We start from the raw sequence: 23,107 nt of genomic DNA on the forward strand, positions 1-23,107 counted from the left end.
AAGAAAAGGTGTGGAATCCACAGCGTTGCTATGCATGGTGAGGCTGACAAGAAAGAAGCAGAAAAGTTCTCTATTAACTTTCAAAAATGTATGAAGGATGAAGGATACTGCCCACAACAAGTGTTCAATGCCGATGAAACGGGTCTTTTCTGGAAAAGAATGCCGAACAGAACCTTCATTACAAAAGAGGAGAAGAAATTGCCAGGACACAAAGCCATGAAGGACAGACTTACCCTTATGTTTTCGTCTAATGCTAGCGGAGACCTCAAGATCAAACCTCTATTGGTTTATCACTCTGAAAATCCAAGAATTTTCAAGAAAAATAACGTTATTAAGTCCAAACTGCCCGTCCATTGGAAGTCCAATCAAAAAGCATGGGTGACCCAAGTTATCTTCAATGAGTGGATTCTGCAAACCTTTGCTCCTGCCGTGAAGAAATTCTTGCTGGAAAAAGAACTGCCGCTCAAAGCCCTTCTGATACTTGACAATGCCCCTGCTCACCCAAAAGACCTAGAGGAAATATTGCAGGAAAATTATCCTTTTATCAAGGTGCAGTATTTGCCACCAAACACCACATCCATTATTCAGTCAATGGATCAGCAAGTTATTGCGAACTTTAAAAAACTCTACACTAGAGCCCTCTTTAATAAGGTGTTTGAAGAATGCGAGTTTGGTGGAGACAATATGACTGTCCGAAAGTTTTGGAAGGAGAAATTTGATGTCCTTATGGCAATACGACTTATACAGAAGGCCTGGGAAGAAGTGTCACAAAGGACCCTAATTTCTGCTTGGAAGATGCTTGTGCCTTCGTGGACCCAGGAAGAAGCAGTAGTTGATGACACAGAAGTGGTGAAGGACATCATCACAGTGGCCCAAAGGTTGGAATTAGAAGTAGAGGAAGAGGATGTAGAGGAGCTTATTGAGGAACACGAAGAAGAGCTGACAACTGAAGAGCTCCAAGCACTTCTGGTCCAGCAACAGGACAATGCTCAAAGGGAAGCGTCATCTGATGATGAGGAGCAACAATCAAACAATAAACCAATCCCAACTGCTGACATCAAGAACATCCTGGTCAAATGGAAAGCAGTTCAGGAGTTTACCAATGCCCACTATCCTGATTCAGCTGAAGCAAACAGGATCAACGATCTTTACTCCGATACTCTTGTCCATTATTTCCGGCAGATGTTGGAGAAAAGAGAAAAACAAACGACTTTGGACAGGTTTTTCATGAAACCATCGGCCAAAAAGCAGAAAATGGATGAAGATGTGCAAGATTCGGTAGACTCTACTTAGTCTGTCTTTAAATTTAAAAAAATGTGTGTTGTTTTAAAAAACAATTATGTTTTTAGATCTAAATAAACATAATAACAAAAAATTTATCTTTTTTTTATGTCATCTTAGCATATTTTATGCTGCAGAACGAATTATTTTTTTTAACATGTATTGTTATGGGAAAACGCGTTTCACATAACGAACTTTTCGCATAACAAACTTGCTCCTGGAACCAATTAAGTTCGTTGTGTGAGGCACCACTGTACTTGGTCCAAGACTAGGGGCTTCTTTTACGAAGGCGCATTAGGGTCCTAACTCACGGAATAGCGTGCGCTAGCCGCTACCGCCTCCTCTTGAGTAGGCGGTAGTTTTTCGGCTAGCACACGCTAATCCAATGTGTGCGCTAAAAACGCTAGCGTACCTTCGTAAAAAGAGCCCTAGGTTAATTTCTATGTTTTGATTATTCTGAAAATGAGACCCATTTCCTGCATTCAAGGACTAGAATTAATAATACTTAAGAAAAATGACAAGAGAGTGGCAAAATTCACTTATTGAAAAACAATGTATCAAATAAGTGATCAACATAATTGAGAGTAAAATTTGAGTAAAGATGGATCATAGATCAGAGCTGATAAGTACATTTCTCAAGCAGTAAAAGCTGAGAACCATTTTATTCAGTATACAGCTTTCATTATGATCAGTCATACTTATCTGAATTTTTTAATTCAAAACATCCCCAACACCAGCATTTTGACAAATCAGTGTATCAAAGGAATATCAATGGCATTTCAAAAATGCTCAAATAGAATCTTGGATATAAACTTCCCCCTCTTTAATTTTTATTTTTTTATCAATGTGGACTATGGTTAAGATGGGTGATTTTTACTGTTAACCCAGATTATTAGTACTGTAACTAGGTATCATAGCACATTGTAATAAAATAACCTCTCTTAACAGACCACCACGTTGATAATATCCCCCTAAATTGCTGACAAAATAATTCTGAGAAAAACACTGTAAAAAACATTTTCCATAATGCATGTGCTTATGAGATACCTGCCAAATGAGACCATGACTTTTGCATGCCAGCAAATTTCTGATCATGCACTACTAAAGAACCAATCAGTGGCTCCAGTGAACTAATTGGCGGTTTTAAGATCATCTGGAAGCATTGGATGATTTCAGGTATACGTACATTAGAAGACTTTTTGTCGAATGGTAAGTTGCTTGAGTTTTCACAGTTGCAACATAAATTTGGTCTTAGTAAATCAAAGTTTTAGATGGTTGCAACTGAAGCAGGCCATTCAGGTAGGGTTCCCTGAATGGAAAAATCTCACTAATCAATATAGCTTGGAATTCTTATGCTTTCAGGTGGACTTTCTGGGGCACCAGGCCGCACAGTGGTATAAATTAATATCTGGATATATGATTAAAAAATCAAAAACTGGATGTTGGCATTATCATCTCAAAGCTGGGACTTTAGCTCATTTATTATTCTATTGTCCATATATTTTGGCTTTTTGGGAAATCAGACTTTTGTAATGAGTAGTAAACATTTTCCCTTCATAAGATAATTGAAATGAAGGGATGGGGGTGGGTGGGAGGGTGATTTTTTATATATATTAATAAAATGTATATTGTATAATATAATATAAATGAATATTTTTGATGTGATAGGGATGGGAGGGGGAGGTTAACTTTCATGAATGTCAGTTGATAATAATAGTAATACAAGTGATGGTTTGGTTTTTTTTTTCAATTCAAATGTTATTTCTTGATACACTTAATGTAAGTTGTAAAATGAATAAAAATTATAAAATTCTTTTCTTTTTTTTTTTTTAAATCTTTATTCCTTTTTTCTTTCAACAAGTGTACAGTATTATTACAATTAATTTACATAACACACTTGGCATTCTTAAACAATATTATTATACATGTTTTTATTCCCCCCCCACCTCCCACCCTTTTCCATATCAATAAAATATTCCTTCCAAATTTATATATAATTATACATCCCTTTTTGATAATACAATTAATCTGACATGAAATCTGTCCCTCCCCCCCATCCTTCTTCCTCAAACACTTTAAACATTTTATTATACCCAGTAATGCACAACAATAAATATCCCATCCTATTACATATATCTCCTTATTTTTCATAACATATTTCCAATATTTTTCCCTCCCATCCCATCCCATTTCTATATATTATCCCCTAAGGAAAAATAATAAACTTTACTCGTTATAATATTCAATTAATGGCCTCCACACCTCTTGAAATCTTTTAAAATACCCCCTCTGTATCGCAAGAAATCTTTCCATCTTATACATATGACAAACTGAGTTCCACCAAAAATTACAATTAGTTGTTATCTGTTGAATTCCCACTCCCGTAAGAATCAACAATAATTTATTGTTTGCTGCAGATATTTGGCATTTGCCTCTCATACACATTCCAAAAATCACTGTGTCATAGGATAAAGCCACATGACTCTCCATCAACATATTAACTTGATCCCATATTGATATCCAAAATGCCTGAATACATGGACAATAAAATAAAAGATGGTCTAGAGTTCCAACTTCAATTTTACAATGCCAGCATCTATTAGACTTAGAGCAATCTAATTTTTGTAATCTAGTAGGGGTCCAGAATGCTCTATGCAACAAAAAGAACCATGTTTGCCTAATAGATGCTGACATCGTACCTTTAATTCTCCAAGACCAAATACGTGGCCATTGAGATGCATTAATCTGATGCTTAATCTCAATGCTCCAAATATCTCTTAATCCATTTTTAGGCTTCTTATTCAAATAATTAGATATAATTTTATACCACTTTGCGGCCTGGTGACCCAGAAAATCTGCCTGGAAACATAAGAATTCTAAGCTGTAATGATCATTTAAAGATTTCCATTCAGGGAACCCCACCTGAATAGCCTGCTTCAATTGCAACCACTTATAATTTTGTTTTTTATTCAGACCATATTTATGTTGCAATTGTGAAAATTAAAGCATCTTACCATTATCAATTACTTCCGTTAATGATCTTATACCTGCTTTAATCCAATCTTTCCAGACAACCTTAAACCCGCCTATTTGTATCTTGGAGTTTACCCAAATAGTCTGTTTCGATTTTAAAATAGAATCAGTAGTTAATTTGTCTACAAACCTTAATGTTTTCCAAGTATCCATTAATACTCTATTGTCCTTACGTATTCTAGGCACTTTTATACCAAGCAAAAGATCAAGCCTAATTCAGAATGCAGGGGCATCAATACCTCCGTTTTCCTACAGGCCATACCTCTCCCTATGCAACCTAGTATCCTTCTAGCTTTCGCCATCACTTTTTCAACTTGTTTGGCCACACATACAATCACACCCAAGTCCCGCTCTTCCGTCATGCACATAAGTTCTTCACCCCTAAACTGTACCATTCCCTCTGGTTTTTGCAGCCCAAATGCATGACCTTGCACGGCGTGTCTATTGCAGATTTTTGTATTATCTACAAAGAGGCAAATCTTACCCGACAACCTTTCAGCAATATAGTTTATAAAAATGTTTATAAGAACAGAACCTTGAGGCATAATACTGGTAACATCAGTTTCCTCAGAGCGATCTCCATTGATCACTACCCTCTGTCGCCTTCCACTCAACCAGTTCCTGACCCAGCCGTCACTTTGGGACCCATCCCAAGAGCACTCAGTTTATTTATTAGACGTCTGAGTTGAACACTGTCAAATGCTTTGCTAAAATCTAAATGCACCACATCTAGTGCACATCCTCTATCCAATTCCCTGGTCACCCAGTCAAAGAAATTGGTCAGATTTGTCTGAAAAGACCTACCTCTAGTGAATCCATGTTGCTTCCAGTCATGTAATCAGCTCTAATCCATACCTCTATAATCAAATTTTAATTGATATTTACTCAAATTATGTAGATATAATAATTTAAGGTAATTTGTAGAAATAAAGGAAATAAGGTAATACCTTTTTTAATCGGACTAACTGAACGCATTTTATGATGAGCTTTTGAAGGTAACCCTTCCCAGAAATAAGCAAATGTTAACAAATATCAGTATACTATATACAGTAGTACCTTAGATTACGAGCATAATCCGTTCCAGGAGCATGCTCGTAATCCAAAATGCTCGTTTATCAAAGCGAGTTTCCCCATAGGAAATAATGGAAACTCGCTTTGATACGTTCCCCCCTCCCCCCCCCCAAGAACCAGCATTGCCCCCCCAGAAGCCCCCCCCTGCAATCCTGCACCCCCCCCCCCCCCCCGCCGCTTCTTACAGTCATCTGGGCACCAGCACCGGCATGTCCTGTGCTTGATGCCAGTGCCCGAAGATCGGCCTCCTCTTCTGCTGGGCCTTGAGCATCTGCGCATGCTCAAGGCCCAGCAGAAGAGGAGGCCGATCTTCAGGCACCGGCACCAAGCACAGGACATGCCGGTTCTGGTGCCCAGATGACTGTAAGAAGCGGGGGGGGGGGGGGCCCGATCACGGGGGAAGGGTGCCAGATTGCGGGGAGGTGCTCGTAAATCGAGCCATGCTCGATTTTGCTAATGTTTTGCTCATTTTGCAAAACACTCACAAACCGGTGCACTTGTAAACTGAGGTACCACTCTATTAGGAAGACATGAAAGCATTTCAGGGATTATTTCACGGGAAAAAGGCAGGGTGGGTAGGTGAGCAGGAGATAGAGCTGACAAAATAGTTTTAAATGTCTTTGTAGTGGGAAGGAAGGCCAGATCTTTGTTAAGTCCTGTCTGGTAGGTGTCAATATTTCATCATTTTAATTTCAAAGGTTTTACGTTCTTGGATTATCTTAAAAGTTCCCTTTTTTTATACGATTTGCATTGTAAGATGCATAGACACATTGTGATTTGTGGGGTATTAAAAAAATAAAACTTGAAACTTTTAATATTCTTACCCTAAAATCATTGGGTCAGTTTTATTTTTAATTTATTTGGACTTGTTCATAATTAATGGATTTTTCAATAGAATCCATAGGGTATGTATTCCCTTCTAACATTCTTTTGTATTTCTCATCCTCATACACTCCATTCCCATATTCCATCAATGTATTATGTTTATTTTCCTTTTCTCATGGTTACATCTTGCTTTCACATAGGCATTTCTAATCATTATTATCTATTTTCACTTATCTTTATTTTCTCATTCATTCACTTATCCAGATATAACAAGTCACCAGTCTTTTTAACATTTATCTTAATGCACTTTGGCATTTACCACTTTCACATATTTTATATCACTTGGTCCACAGCACATTTCACTTCACACATTGCACACTAGTTCCATACATACATTACGTTTATTCATCACATTATTACCCCACAGGACCGCTGAGGAAGACAGTATTGTCGAAACACGGACCGTGTTGGGCCAACATCTCTAAGAGGACTGGGTCCTTGTTTTTATGTGGATTATGAAGTTTAATTTCTAATAAAGTCCTCATCTTGAACATCAACTCTGCAAGACTTCTGTTTCTCTTGAATTTTCTCTTCTGTGGAAATGTCAGGTCAACTTGCTGTTATGAGAGGGGACAGACTAGCTGAGAGCAGGTTAGTAAAAGACATATGTGCATAGAAAGATGCCTTGGTTCATTTGGTTCCACTCTCCAAATAACCCCCCCCAAAAAAAAACCCCCCAGAAATAGAACCCCCCCTAATGTGGAGAACTTTATCTCTTGTTTTTATAACTAGACCTTATCAATAAGACACCCCCTGTCAAAAGACCAGGTAATTTATATTATCCCAGGACAAGCAGGCAGCATATTCTTAACGCATGGGTGACGTCACCGACGGAGCCCCGGTACGGACCTTTTTAACTAGAAAGTTCTAGTTGGCCGCGCATGCGCGAGTGCCTTCCCGCCCGACGGAGGAGAGCGTGGTCCCCAGTTTCTTCGTTTCCGCGGAGCGAAGAAGACGCATGTGTTTTTAACGGCCGTTGAAAAACTAATTTTTGCATTCCTGCTCGCGTATTTTTTCACTTTTTTTCCTTTTTTCTTATCGGATTCCCTTTATTTTTGTTTTCAAAAAAAACGTCGAGTTTTCCTTATTTTTCAGGCCGGCCCCGGCGGGGCCTGTTGCCACCATACAGGCCTCCGGGTTCGATTTTGCGGAGGCCGTGTTTCCATTCATGCCCCCTCAACCGGGTTTAAAGAAGTGCCAGCGGTGTGCACGCCCGATCTCCCTCACCGACCCACACAATTGGTGCCTCCAGTGCTTGGGTCCAGAGCATCGGGCTGACACCTACACCCGCTGTGCTACGCTTAAAAAGCGTACTTTGAAAAATCGGCAGATCCAGCAAAATATTTTGTTTGGTACCGGAACTGCCATGGAACCGGCTGCAACGTCGACGGCACCACAAAAGTCGGCATCACCGGACCCTTCCTCGGGGTCGTTGGGCCCAGGTAAGCCGGCTAAGAAGCCTCCCACTTCCCTTGAGCGCCCTCCTGCCACGGTTGCGACACCGGCCCTCCCGGCACCGCACCGGCCCCGCAAACGCTCTGCTCCGATCTCAGTGAGTGCCTCATCATCGGCCTCCTCATCGCCGGAGCGTAGAGCGGCATACCTATGGTACCGAAGAAAAAAGCGGTACCGGTGCCTCCCCTGGATGACCGCATCGTGGCCATACTCCAAACACAGTTACAGGAGCAGCTGCAACAACAGCTCCAACAACTGTTGCCGGCGTTGCTGGTACCGCACCTTCCAGTACGGGACCGGTCCGAGCCTCACACTGTCCCATCGGTGTCGACCCCCTCGGTACCGATTAATACTTCCATGCCGGTGCTCTTGGCAGAAACACCTACAGTACATACCCGTGATGCTGCCGACCCTGTCCGGTCCCAGGAACGACATCGGTCTTCCTCACCAGGTACCGCCTCGGTGCGCTCAGGCAAATCTCTTTCAAAGACCCGCCATGCCGAGCCCTCCACACCGATGTCCAAACGTACGCACCCCGACGTTAGGGACCCAGATTTGTGGGAAGACTCCCCTCACGGTACCGAGGAGGACGCTTCATCAACCGACGAAGAACCCTCCATGACCGACACCGTCTCCAAACCAGAGCAATCCTCTTTCTCCAAATTCCTTAGGGAGATGTCAGCAGCTCTTTCCATTCCCTTAGAGTCCGACTCTAAAAAGGCTCAGGCTTTCCTCGATGCCCTAGACTTTGAGCAACCTCCCAAAGAATTTCTGAAGTTGCCCGTCCACGACATCTTACGGGAAACTTTCTATAAAAACTGGGAAGCTCCCCTCACGGTTCCTGCAGCCCCTCGTAAATTGGATAGCTTATACCGGGTTATCCCAATCCCAGGGTTTGATAAACCTCAATTGCCCCACGAGTCCCTCCTGGTGGAATCTACTTTGAAAAAATCTCAGGGTTCCAGTGTATATGCCTCCACCCCTCCTGGCAGAGAGGGAAAAACCATGGATAAATTTGGTAAGCGCCTTTTCCAAAATGCCATGTTAGCCAATAGAGCCAACAACTACACCTTCCACTTCTCCTTCTACATGAAGCATCTGGTGCAACAGCTCTCCTCCTTACAGAAATACCTTCCTGAACGTAAGGTCCCTCTTTTCCAGCCTCCTCCAACTCAGGAAATTCATGGTTCGCTCCATCTACGACTCATTTGAGCTGACCTCTCGCGCATCTGCCATGGCGGTGGCCATGCGACGTTTGGCATGGCTGAGAGTCTCTGACCTGGACATTAACCACCAGGACCGCCAGGCTAACGCACCTTGTCTGGGTGATAAACTCTTCGGAGAGTCCCTGGACTCAACAACCCAGAAACTCTCAGCACATGAGACCAGGTGGGACACTCTGATTAAACCTAAAAAGAAGACTCCACCTGCTCACACCTACAGACAGCAGTCTTCCTACCAGTGCAGGTTCTCGGCCAGATCTCTCAACCCGCCTCAACAGCAGCCTCGCCGACCTCGTCAACAGCATCAATCTCAGGCTCGCTCACAGTCTCACCAACCTGCCAAGCCTCTCCCTCCGTCAAAACCATCTCAGCCCTTTTGACTTTTTCCTCCAGGGCATAGCCAGTCTCCCATCATCATTGCCTCTTCCTCAGACTATCGGAGGTCGCCTCCAAATCTTCCTCAGCTGTTGGGAGGTCATCACATCAGACCAATGGGTCCTCAACATCATTCGCCACGGCTACTCTCTCAACTTCCAGACTCTTCCACCAGACAATCCTCCCGTAGAGTCTGCTTCTCACTCCTCCCAAACCCCCCTCCTCCTGAGGGAGGTCCAATCCCTCCTTCTTCTCAATGCCATCGAAGAGGTGCCTCCAGACCAAAGGGGTCAGGGATTCTACTCCCGCTACTTCCTGGTTCCCAAGAAGACAGGAGACCTTCGTCCCATCCTCGATCTCAGGGACCTCAACAAGTGTCTGGTCCAGGAGAAGTTCAGAATGCTCTCCCTTGCCACGCTTTACCCTCTTCTCTCTCAACACGACTGGCTATGTTCCCTGGACCTCAAAGAGGCCTACACTCACATCCCAATCAATCCGACTTCACGTCGCTACCTACGGTTTCAGATACAGCACCGTCACTATCAGTACAAAGTGCTACCTTTTGGCCTCGCTTCATCGCCCAGGGTGTTCACCAAGTGCCTTATTGTGGTGGCGGCCTTCCTCAGGTCTCACAACCTCCAGGTGTTCCCCTACTTGGACGATTGGTTGGTGAAAGCACCTACGTCTCCACTTGTGCTACAAGCCACTCATCACACCATCTCTTTCCTCCATCTCCTGGGGTTCGAGATCAACTACCCCTAATCGCATCTGCTTCCCACACAGTGACTTCAGTTCATTGGAGCAGTTCTCGACACCACACTGAGGGCGTTTCTCCCCTCCAACCGTTAACGGACCCTGCTCCATCTCTGTCGTCAGGTGCTCCTTCATCACTCCATTCCTGCCCGACAGATGATGGTCCTCCTGGGCCACATGGCCTCGACGGTCCATGTGCTTCCTCTGGCGCGACTCCACCTCAGGACACCTCAATGGACTCTTGCCAACCAATGGTCACAGACCACGGATCTTCTTTCTCATCCCATCTCTGTGACATCGTCTCTTCAGCAATCTCTTCAATGGTGGTTGAACTCCTCAAATCTTTCCAGGGGTCTACTCTTTCATCTACCCCCTCACTCCATGATCATAACCACGGATGCCTCCCCCTATGCGTGGGGAGCTCACCTGGGAGATCTACGCACCCAGGGACTCTGGACCCCTCAGGAGCGTCAACATCACATCAATTTCCTGGAACTCAGAACCATGTTCTATGCTCTCAAGGCCTTCCAGCACCTTCTCTGCCCTCAGGTTCTTCTCCTGTGCACAGACAATCAAGTCGCCATGTACTACATAAACAAGCAAGGCAGTACCGGATCTCGCCTCCTTTGTCAGGAGGCTCTCAGCATCTGGACCTGGGCCACGGCCCGCAATCTCTTCCTCAAGGCTGTCTATATCCAGGGCGAACAGAACTCCCTGGCCGACAATCTCAGCCGCATCCTTCAACCTCACGAGTGGACACTGGACCCTTCAACAGTCCACTCCATCTTTGCTCGCTGGGGCACTCCGCAGGTGGACCTCTTTGCAGCGCCTCACAACCATCAGCTGCCCCAGTTCTGTTCCAGACTCTTCTCTCCTCATCGTCTGACCCCAGATGCATTCCTGCTCGACTGGACGGATCGGTTCCTCTATGCCTTTCCTCCACTACCTCTGATGTTGCGGACGTTATCCAAACTCCGCAGGGACAGGGCCACCATGATTCTCATCGCTCCTCAGTGGCCTCGCCAACACTGGTTCTCCCTCCTGCTTCAGCTCAGCTCCAGGGAGCCCATTCCTCTTCCTGTGTTTCCTACTCTACTTACACAGCAACGTCAGTCTCTACTGCATCCCAATCTGTCTTCGCTCCACCTGACAGCTTGGTTTCTCTCAGGCTGACCTCTCCAGAGAATCTGTCTCAGCCTGTCCGTCACATTTTGGATGCCTCCAGGAAACCGGCCACCCTCCAATGTTACCATCAGAAGTGGACCAGGTTCTCCTCTTGGTATCTACTGCATCATCACGATTCCACCTCATTAGCGGTGGAAACTGTACTGGACTATTTGCTCTCTCTGTCCGATGCTGGCCTCAAGTCTACCTCAATCAGAGTCCACCTCAGTGCCATCACTGCGTTTCATGAGCCTATCCTCGGAAAACCTCTCACGGCTCATCCACTGGTTTCCCGGTTCATGAGAGGCCTCTTCAATGTCAAACCACCTCTGAAGCCTCCTCCTGTCGTCTGGGACCTGAATGTGGTTTTATCAGCCCTCATGAAAACCCCTTTTGAGCCTCTTGCCACAACTTCGCTCAAACTTCTAACATGGAAGGTGCTTTTCCTCATTGCCATCACCTCTGCCAGGAGGGTTAGTGAGATGCATGCACTGGTCGCTGATCCACCGTTCACTGTTTTTCACCATGACAAGGTGGTTCTGCGTACCCATCCTAAATTCCTTCCCAAGGTGGTCTCGGCTTTTCACCTCAACCAGTCCATTGTGTTGCCTGTCTTTTTCCCTAAACCCCATTCTCATCCTGGGGAACAGGCGTTGCACACGCTGGATTGTAAGCGTGCCCTTGCATACTACCTTGACCGTACCAGGGCTCACCACTCGTCCCCTCAGCTCTTTCTGACCTTCGATCCTAACCGTCTAGGTCGTCCTGTCTCTAAACGGACGCTTTCCAACTGGCTTGCTGCCTGTATTGCGTTCTGTTATGCTCGGGCCGGTCTCTCACTGGAAGGTGCTGTCACGGCCCACAGGGTCAGAGCTATGGCTGCTTCTGTGGCTTTCCTCCGTTCCACGCCCATCGAGGAAATCTGCAAGGCTGCCACTTGGTCCTCAGTTCACACGTTCACTACTCACTACTGTCTGGATGCCTTCTCCAGACGGGATGGACACTTCGGCCAATCTGTGTTACAAAATTTATTTTCCTAATGGCCAACCATCCCTCCTCCCTCTCTGTTAGCTTGGAGGTCACCCATGCGTTAAGAATATGCTGCCTGCTTGTCCTGGGATAAAGCACAGTTACTTACCGTAACAGGTGTTATCCAGGGACAGCAGGCAGATATTCTTACGTCCCACCCTCCTCCCCGGGTTGGCTTCTTAGCTGGCTTATCTTAACTGGGGACCATGCTCTCCTCCGTCGGGCGGGAAGGCACTCGCGCATGCGCGGTGCGGCCAACTAGAACTTTCTAGTTAAAAAGGTCCGTACCGGGGCTCCGTCGGTGACGTCACCCATGCGTTAAGAATATCTGCCTGCTGTCCCTGGATAACACCTTTTACGGTAAGTAACTGTGCTTAGTAGTAAAATACAACAGATCACGCCAACTGTGTCTTAGCTTATGTTAAGTTAGTTAACTGTTTACCAATAAAATGTCCATTTTAAAATCTCCACTGGTTGGGGTACTAGCTGAAATTTGTTTAAGAGGTACTGTATTTTTTGCACTATAAGACGCACCTGACCATAAGATGCACCATAGATTTAGAGGAGGAAAACAAGAAAAAGGAGAAATTAGATTCTTACCTGCTAATTTACTTTCTTTTAGCTTCTCCAGACCAGTAGAGGTTAATCTTTACGAATGGGTATATATCCAATCATGACCAGCAGGTGGAGACTGAAAACAAAACTGTGGAATAGTATATAATATATTCCCCTTCTCTATTCTCATCAGTCTGCCGAATAGCCAAGCAGAACTAAGAAATTAAATTGGAGCAAAAAACTCCCTGAGTGTCCCCAGGGACTCCCTGCCCCAGCAGAGGTCCCTGCTGAAACCTGCCTGTGTTTGCAATAGAGGGGGAAGGTCACCTGAAGTTGCAGACAAAATGGAGGGAACTGTCTGTCAAAATGGCGAAGATCCTGCCAAAAATAACCCCCCCAGGGCCTGTAGCGGCTGGGAAACCTAAACTGTCCCAGACGCTAAAGCAGGCAAGCCGGCATCAGCTGTTGAAAAATCAGCTGAGAGGGAATCCTTTTTCCCCTATCGTCAGCGGTTCGAGGAATCCCTCCGGAGGTAGTGAGAGCAGACCGGGCCGGCTCACGAGGCACTAAGGCCAGGGAGCTCTGGATGCCTGCAGCCGCTGCCGACAGAGCTCCATGACCACACTGGCCCAAACCACCGAGTTCAGGCCGTCCGCGAGTGCCTCGCAGCTGGACCAAATTGTGTCACACTCCCCCGGAGAAGGGCACAATTGCTCCATATGCGACCTAGCTAGGAGAAAAAGTGCCAGTTAGTGCAAAAATACAGTAAACTGACAGGGAAGCAACCCTGCAGACCGGCACTACCTCGGGATTTTTTTTTTTTAGAACAGACTCCACAGGCTCTCAAAGCAATATGCCTTGCTTGATTTAGGGGGCAAAGGCTTATTGCTGAGGCTCCTCTAAAAAAATGTGGGGAGGTGGAGGAAGTGGGGGAAGGGACCCCGCTTGAGACCCGCCGGGGTTGACACCCCCCCAAACAGGGCCCGCCCAAGCTCTGTCCAGCCAAAAACAGGGACTAGAAACCCCCTAAACAAATTCCAACAGCCTTACCAAGGGAGATGGGTACAAATCACTCAACACCTGCTGGAGACTGAAAGAAGACTGATGAGAATAGAGAAGGGAATATATTATATACTATTCCACAGTTTTGTTTTCAGTCTCCACCTGCTGGTCATGATTGGATATATACCCATTCGTAAAGATTAACTTCTACTGGTCTGGAGAGTGCTAAAGAAACATTCTGGAGAGTGCTAAAAAACATTCTGAACCAAATTGTGTCCTAATATATACCAGGCTTGGCACCTAGCCCCCTTCACTCCTTGCGGTCCCCCCCTCTGTGCTCTGTCTCACCTCTGGTGATCTAGTGGTAGGCCAGGGTACAGGGCAGGTCTAAGTGGTAGGCAATCCCAGCCCCCTCACCTTTAAATTCTGGTGGTCCAGCAGTGTATCCGCAGGAGCAAGCTTTTCACGCTCCTGCCTTTCCCTCGCTGGACAGCTGCCTCATTATCTAGGGACCACTGGCGCAGATGGCAGGAGCAAGCTTTTCCATCAGTGCAGCCATTCAGGTATTGGTGTGAGGCAAGGCTGGAGCATGAAAAGCGTACACCTGCCCCTGAGATAATGAGGCTGCAGCCGTCCAGCGAGGGAGGGCAGGAGCGCATAAAGTACTGGGGGGGAGGTTAAAAAATTGTTATTCACTCCATAAAATGCAGACATTTTTACCCACTTTTTTGGGGGGAAAAAATGGTAAATCTGCTAATACAGGTAAATCAGGATGATTTCTCCTCAAGTAGTAAACTGCTATTATTGCTTAATAGTTAGTTGTCTGATATATAATGTTAAAATAAGACAAGAATTTTAAAAAATAATAATAAATCAAGATGATAATGATAAGTTGAGTGTAAGCAAGAGAGAGGGTAAGAAAACTAATTCAAATTAAATAAAATGAAGCTGTACACTGGCCAAGCATGTTATACAAAACGTAGCTTTATTCAACAACTTGTCAATATTATTACAAGGACAAGACAAACTGTTCTGACAGGCTGTACTTTTAGAGATCTCAGATAAGCCTCTCCCTTTTTCTTTATTTTTTTTTTAAAACAGGACACCAAATTGTTTAACAGACATAACTCTTTACTTAAGGGTTTGAGAAAAGCATCCGTATCCCACATCTTCATTTACTAAAACCACAAAGAATCCTTTTAACATATGTAATGTTACAAAAATACAGTAAAAATTCTAGTAAAATCTAGAATTTTTTTGTGCCTGCAGTATATATTTTTTTCCAAAATCTCCTACAATTCTCTATCTAGGCTTTCTGTAAACTATTTCTGGCATGATTAGAATAGGCATTTAACATTCTTTTATCCTGAATTGTTTAAAAAAATCCTACTCTCATCAAGGAAATCTCAAACTGTGTGTTTAGCCCATCCACGATGGAAGAATTTACAAACCGAAATGCTCATGCGTATTTCATTATTAGAGAAACATTAATTGCAGAATATAAATGAGGACGCTTTCCACATCATCCTGGGAAGCGGCATGAGTGTGCATCTGAAAAATAAAACAAAAGGTTAAGCATTAATAGTACAGAGAAACATTTTAAACACCTAAATATTGGACAAGATAAGGGGGGGTGGGACTATGAAGGATAATAATTGATAAGTGTTATTTATTAGTATATGGGTGGGAGGGGTGGGTTTCTTATACAATTATCTATTTGGAATATTACAAATGAGAATGTCAAGTGATTCCGGTTTAACATTTTTTATTAATTTTTTCATATAACAACAAGTGTATCATAAAAATTCATACAATTACCTTAAGTATTCACTTGATATCTCCATAACATATTGTACATACAACATATCTTATATGTCAAGTGATTAATTAAGTTATTTATGAATGATTGTTGTACACTTGTAATTTTTGAAAATGAATAAAGATTAAAAAAAAATAATAATAAAAATAGTACAGAGACATTACTTCTCATGGGTTCTTGGTCTCTGATGTTTTTTTCCCCTTCCCCCACTTTTGAAACAATTACAGATAGATTTGTGAATTCTTGGGGGTGCAGAGAAAACTTGGAACAGGTATGTAACTTTTGTAGTTTAGATGGTAATAAAGTATGCAGGTATTACATAAAAGCTATACAGAAATGGGGGACAGATATGTTGGAAAATATTTGGTTACTGGACACATCACATCACATAATGTAACTGGACATATATCACATAATGTAAACTTCTGAGGTGTTAGATTCAATAAATGGCACCCAGTGTTAGAGTGGAGTTTTTAAGACCAAGGATGTGTCTGCATCTTCAAAATATTTTTTGAAGTTGGTTTGTCCGGATGATCAGGTATTTTTACTAAATCCAACTTGACACTGAGGTCTTTTTTCTTCACTTTTTTTATTTAATCTGTGGTAATCTTCTTCAGTCACGTTTACCTTGAATGCATTAGTTATTGTTGAAGATACAAGGAGCATTCTATTTGATTATACAGTACAGTCAAACCTCGGTTTACGAGTGCACCGGTTTGCGAGTGTTTTGCAAGACGAGCAAAACAGTCGCAAAATCAGCGCCTCGGAAACAGAGTTTGACTCGATTTACGAGCGCCATCCCCCGCGATCCGGAATCCCCCCCCCCCAATCACTGAAGTGGAATCCCTTAACCCGATTGGGCATCGGCACCAGCACCAACGCATAGGACATGCCGGTGCCCGAAGATCCTCCCTCTTCTGGGCTGGACTGGGTTTTGAGCATTTGCGCATGCTCAAAGCCTTCTGGTCTCGCTCTCTCTGAGATTCTCAGATTCAGAATATCGGAGAGAGCGAAACCAGAAGGCCTTGAGCATGCGCAAATGCTCAAGGCCCAGTCCAGCCCAGCACAGGCAACAGGGAGGATCTCCGATGCACCACCCAGCCCAGAAGAGGGAGGATCTTCGGGCACCAGCATGTGCTATGTGTTGGTGCTGGTGCCGGTGCCCAATCAGGGTAAGGGATTTTGTTTCGGTGCTCGGGAGGGGGGATGTAGAATTGCAGGGGAGGGGAGAGCGATGTGAGCGGAGAGGGGAGGATGCCGGTTCGTAGAGGGGGATGCCAGATCGCGGGAGGGGGAGTATGGAGCAGCATCAGTGGCCTAAGGGGGGGGGGGGGAATGGAGCAGCGCCGTTAGCCTTGGGGGGGAGGAGGAGGAGGTGGAACGGATCAAAGCGAGTTTCCCTTACTTCTTATGGGGAAGCTTGCTTTGACATACGAGCAATTTGGTTTACGAACATACTTCTGGAACGAATTATACTCGTAAACCAAGGTTCCACTGTACTTCTAATTTTTACCTAGTGTTAAGTGCCAGGATGATCTGCACTAAGCAAGAATTCTGTAAAAGGCTCTCTACGCAGAGCATCCATTATATTAGCACACATTCTGAGGGAAATTCTGTATAGGACGCCGGTTTCTGAAGCGGCTGAGAATCGCACACTGGCATCCTATACAGAATTGTGTCTGTCCTAAGGGACAGCACCCTAACCACCCCGATTCTCTAACTGGCACTGGTTAGAGAATCGCGTTGCTGCTGAGCTGATTTCCCTTGCAGCCAATCTCCTTGCCGGAATCAACTGAGCAGCAGTGGCCTCCCCGCTGACACTGTCTATGGCAGGAGGGATGCCCCAATTCCTCCTGCTGGAACCCCCAAAACAACCCCCCCCCTCACACACACACAACTGCAATAGGCAGGAAGGATGCCCACTCTCAGAACCCATGATTTCCTAGTCTATAACCCCCCATCCCAAACCCCCTGGTACCTTTTGCAGTACGGCAACCTGGAGGGATGCCTACTCCATCTCTTCACAGTGGCAGGCCGTTCCCCTTCCTGGGATGTACTGGGGTGGGGCCTAAGGCCTTGATTGGCCCTAAGGGGCCTTGAGCGCCTGGGCCAACCAGAGTCTTAGGCCTCCTTCCCAAAGCATCCTGAGATGCACTGGGCATGGCTTAAGACTCCGATTGGCCTGATACCAAAGGCCAAGCCCATGGCCTTTGGCATCTGGCCAATCGGAGTCCTATGCCAGGATGCACTGGGAAGAAGGTCCACCATTCTGAAGAGGCAGGCCTAGCGGCTGGAATGAGTAGGCATTCCTCCTGCCTGCCATACTACAAAAGGTATTTGTGTGTGTGTGGGGGGGGGGGCTGTTGGTAGGAGGAAGTTTGCATCCCTCCTGCTGGGGACTATGTCAGGTGGGGATTTAGGAGTTCCCAGCAGCGATCAGCTCAACGGCGTCTATTTGAAATGTAGGCCAACATTTTAATGGCTTACATTTCAGACGTCAGTCGCGGTTCAGCCATCAAGCCGCTTAAACTCATTCAAGGCCACTTCTGGGTGAAACCACGCCCAGCCTTGGGCACGCTTTGGTGTTCCTATGTGTCTCCCTAGACCTGCAAAACAACTACAGTGTAGGCCGCCTGCCTCGGGTAGGTTTTTTTTCTAAAAATGTGCGTCCAGATTGGTTGGTTAGACAGCGGTAGGACGCCTACCACTGCCTTAAATCGGGACACCGTTTACAGACTTTGCCTTTTTGTGCCTAGCTTTGGGTGTGAGAATTTACACCTGCTAAAAGCTGGCATAAATGCTGGTGCCCAGCTGATAGCAAATGCTATCAGCTGGGCATTCTAACACTTTGTGCTTAAATTCTGGGAACATCCCTGACTTGCCCATGTCCACCCCCACCGTATACATTTGGATTGTGAGCTATGAAATTTAGGCACACGTGTATAGAATAGGCCACAAGTAACTCAATTTACTGCCAATTAATGCTTCTTAACCCCAATAACTGTTAGTATCTATAATCAAAACAGTGGATTATTAAAGGGAGAATGGAGAGAGTACCGTATTTTCACGCAAATAACACGCACCCGTATAAAACGCGCACACGTGTATAGCGCGCAGAAATCACGATGATAAGCACAAAAACTTTGGTATAACGCGCTCACGATTATACCGCGCATGCTGCCCGACTCTCCGTTCACCCCCCCTGACTTCCGTGCACTGCCCCGCCTCTCCGTGCGCTGTCCCGACTCTCCGTTCACCCCCCCCCTGACTTCCATGCACTGCCCTGACTTTCCGTGCGCTGTCCCGACTCTCCGTTCACCCCCCCTGACTTCCGTGCACTGCCCTGACTTTCCGTGCGCTGTCCCGACTCTCCGTTCACCCCCCTGACTTCCGTGCACTGCCCCGCCTCTCCGTGCGCTGTCCCGACTCTCCGTTCACCCCCCCCCGACGTCCGATTCATCCCCCCCCCCCCCGGCAGGACCATTCGCACCCCCACCCCGAAGGACCGCCGACTCCCCGACAATATCGGGCCAGGAGGGAGCCCAAACCCTCCTGGCCACGGCGACCCCCTCCCCCCACCCCGCCCTACATTACGGGCAGGAGGGATCCCAGGCCCTCCTGCCCTCGACGCAAACCCCCCTCCCGCCCAACGACCGCCCCCCCCAAGAACCTCCGACCGCTCCCCCAGCCGACCCGCGACCCCCCTGGCGACCCCCACGACCCCCCCACCCCCCTTCCCCGTACCTTTGGTAGTTGGGCCAGAAGGGAGCCCAAACCCTCCTGGCCACGGCGACCCCCTAACCCCACCCCGCACTACATTACGGGCAGGAGGGATCCCAGGCCCTCCTGCCCTCGACGCAAACCCCCCTCCCCCCCAACGACCGCCCCCCCCAAGAACCTCCGACCGCTCCCCCAGCCGACCCGCGACCCCCCTGGCGACCCCCACGACCCCCCCACCCCCCTTCCCCGTACCTTTGGAAGTTGGCCGGACAGACGGGAGCCAAACCCGCCTGTCCGGCAGGCAGCCAACGAAGGAATGAGGCCGGATTGGCCCATCCGTCCTAAAGCTCCGCCTACTGGTGGGGCCTAAGGCGCGTGGGCCAATCAGAATAGGCCCTGGAGCCTTAGGTCCCACCTGGGGGCGCGGCCTGAGGCACATGGGCCCAACCCGACCATGTGCCTCAGGCCGCGCCCCCAGGTGGGACCTAAGGCTCCAGGGCCTATTCTGATTGGCCCACGCGCCTTAGGCCCCACCAGTAGGCGGAGCTTTAGGACGGATGGGCCAATCCGGCCTCATTCCTTCGTTGGCTGCCTGCCGGACAGGCGGGTTTGGCTCCCGTCTGTCCGGCCAACTTCCAAAGGTACGGGGAAGGGGGGTGGGGGGGTCGTGGGGGTCGGCCAGGGGGGTCGCGGGTCGGCTGGGGGGGCGGTCGGAGGTTCTTGGGGGGGGACGGTCGTTGGGGGGGAGGGGGGTTTGCGTCGAGGGCAGGAGGGCCTGGGATCCCTCCTGCCCGTAATGTAGTGCGGGGTGGGGTTAGGGGGTCGCCGTGGCCAGGAGGGTTTGGGCTCCCTTCTGGCCCGATATTGTCGGGAAGTCGGCGGTCCTTCGGGGTGGGGGTGCGAGTGGTCCTGCCGGGGGGGGGGGGATGTATCGGACGTCGGGGAGTCGGCCGGGCAAGAGGGCTTGGGCTCCCTCTTGCTCCGATCGTGGATGCGGGTGCGGGTGGGAGCGCGTGCGAGTGGTCGTTCGGGGTGGGGGTGCGAGTGGTCCTGCTGGGGGGGTGAATCGGGCGTCGGGCGGGGTGGGAACTATGTTTGAAAACTTTCGTATACCGCGCTCACGCATATAACGCGCGAGGGGTATGCGCGGTAGGTAAAAACGCGTATAACGCGCGCGTTATATGCGTGAAAATACGGTAAATGGGAGTAACAAATCAGATGGAAAAATACAAGTTATAACTCTAGACCTGAAAATATTGGGTGGATGAGAAGTAAAATGGACTCTTGCATCTCAACTTGTAGAAAGGTATAAAATGCTTTGTACTCGTATCAGACTTTATTCCCCCCCCCCATGTTTCTTGTGGATTGTACTCCTAACCTCAACCTCCTTTCCCTTCCACGCAGTCACATTAGAACTCAATTCCAAAAAGGGTGGTCATGACCAGAAACAAAACTTCTTTAGGCAAAAATGATTAGTGCCTATGTTTTTGAAGAACCGTCTCATTTAATTAATTTTCTTTTCCTGAAGCGCCTTGAGAATGAAGGAACAGCTGCACCTATTATCGTTTATGTTAATTTAAATTACTCTTTTTCTAAGTCTTAGACTTGAGTGAGATCAAGTGAACTTTGTTTTCGATATACAGTATGTCTTGATTTAATTTTTGGAATCGAAAGTTAAAATTAATATTATGGTGTCTTGACCACACTTTCTATACAAGATGTTATGCTTGGAATATTATTTGAAATCTTATAAAATAAAGCAAAAGCACTCAATCAGCATTGGACAATCTGTTCTTCCCTCAGACTTTTCATCTGGGAAGAGACAAGTCTGAAGTAAACAGAACTATCTCTTGTACCACAACTATGCACATTTATCATAGAAAAAACATGAAACAGTATAAGCATGTATTATTCTACAAGACTGTTCATCTGGTAAGTCACTTATCTAAGAACATAAGAGTTGCCATACTGGGACAGATCAAATGTTCATCAAGCCCAGTATTCTGTTTCTAACAGTGGCCAACCCAGGTCACGCGTACCTGGCAAGATCCCAAGAAGGAGGACAGATTAGGTTCTTACCTTGATAATCTTCTTTCCAGTATAAAGAGATGTGAGTCTTGACCAGTAGGTTATTCTCCTTTACTTGAGAGTTTTGCAGAAGGAATCCTCTACAACAGCTTTTCGGCTCCACCACCTTGTGTCAATAGATAGTGCCCCATCTCCTCAGTTCATACTAAAGCAGTCGATCGCCCCTAAAGAAGAGAAATCACAAGGAGGGCACGGGGAACTCTGCAACACAGTGGTCTTTTCTGCTCTGCAATAAAGACAATTAATTACACCTTATGAAACATAATACAACAAGATGGACCCAAACAAGCAACCTACCTGCGTGCAACCAGCACTAGCATTTAAACAGCTGTTATAAGCTCTACCACAGGCTTTTTGTCATAGTGAGCTATTGCAACACAATTATCGTCATACTCTTTTGGTTGCTCTAAGACAATCATTTGGAGACAGACATATACATGTGAGACAGGAAGCAGGCTTAACTGACATCTGACAGGGCAGGCATCATGTCTCTTTATACTAGAAAGAGGATTAATCAAGGTAAGAACCTAATTTTCCCTTCCAGTGCAAAATAAATGCAAGTCTTGATTAGTGGGACATACCAAAGCTGTAGGCTGAGTCTTGGATGGGGCAGATGAGCCTGCTGATAGCACCCAAGAACCCAAATGCATAGTCCATTTGAGCCAATAAATCCACTCTGTAAAATGTTGTGAAAGTATGGAAGTGGGCAATGTAGCTGTCCTACAAATCTCCTTGGGCAGAACAACCCGAGATTCTACCCATGAGGAAGCCATACTTCTGGTGGAATGTGCCTTTAGAGAGATTGGTGGCTGATTACCCTTGGGCAGGACAGCCTGAGATTCTGCCCATGAGGAAGCCACACTTCTGGTAGAATGTGCCTTTAGAGAGATTGGTGGCTATTTACCAGTCAATGTACGCAGACTAAATAGCCATGCAGATCCATCTGGAAATAGGAGTCTTGGAGGTTGGCTTTCCCAGTCTGCCAGGACCGGTGAGCACAAAAAAGATGATCTGAAAGACAAAAATCTCCTCCAATAAAATCTTTGTCCGTTTTCTTCATGCCTCTAGCTTGGAACGCAGGCAGTCAGACCTCCTGATTGATATGGACCGCTGACAGAAAAGAAGGAACAGTGTGTAAAGACACACCAGCCTCCGTAAATCTGAGGAATGACTCTCTACCAAAGCCTGAAGCTCTGAGACTCTTCTTGCCGAGGCTATGGCAACCAGGAAATAGTCTTGACAGTCAGGTCCATCAGCGATGCCTCTCGTAAGGGCTCATACAGGGCTTTCCTGAGGGCCCGCAGCACAATGTTAAGATTCCATGCTGGAAATGGTAGTTGCATGGGAGGATGCAATCGCAATGCTCTCTTCAGAAACCGGATAGGAAGCCAAAGATCCCTTCTACAGTCGGGCCCTAAAGCACGAGAGGCTTGTTACCTGTACCTTGAGAACCAACTGCCAGGCCCTGTTTGAGTCCGTCCTGAAGAAGCGATAGGACTGGAAATCGGAGGCCTACCTTCTGTTCCGCACACCAGTGCTGAAAGGTCTTCCGAGCCTTAGCATAGGCTGCGACCATAGTCAGCTTCCTAGATCGTAGGAGGGTAGCTATGATCTCAGTAACCTTTCTTCCATAGAGCCAAGAGCTCAAGAGCTA

At 46.4% G+C, this 23,107-nt stretch overlaps 1 protein-coding gene across 2 annotated transcripts in view; it reads right to left on the minus strand.

Annotated features, from left to right (window-relative positions):
• Positions 1-14,789: 14,789 nt before the first annotated feature.
• Positions 14,790-23,107, minus strand: part of CLNS1A (chloride nucleotide-sensitive channel 1A) — a 42,086-nt gene continuing 33,768 nt past the window's right edge. For both annotated transcript variants that reach the window (XM_033948719.1, XM_033948718.1), the window contains one exon: positions 14,790-15,377. In XM_033948719.1, coding sequence (XP_033804610.1) covers positions 15,349-15,377 — 29 coding nt within the window. In that variant the 3' untranslated portion in view covers positions 14,790-15,348. The remainder of the gene's footprint in view (positions 15,378-23,107) is intronic.

Source organism: Geotrypetes seraphini, chromosome 6 (assembly GCF_902459505.1).
Source record: "Geotrypetes seraphini chromosome 6, aGeoSer1.1, whole genome shotgun sequence".
NCBI classification, from domain to species: Eukaryota; Metazoa; Chordata; class Amphibia; order Gymnophiona; family Dermophiidae; genus Geotrypetes; species Geotrypetes seraphini.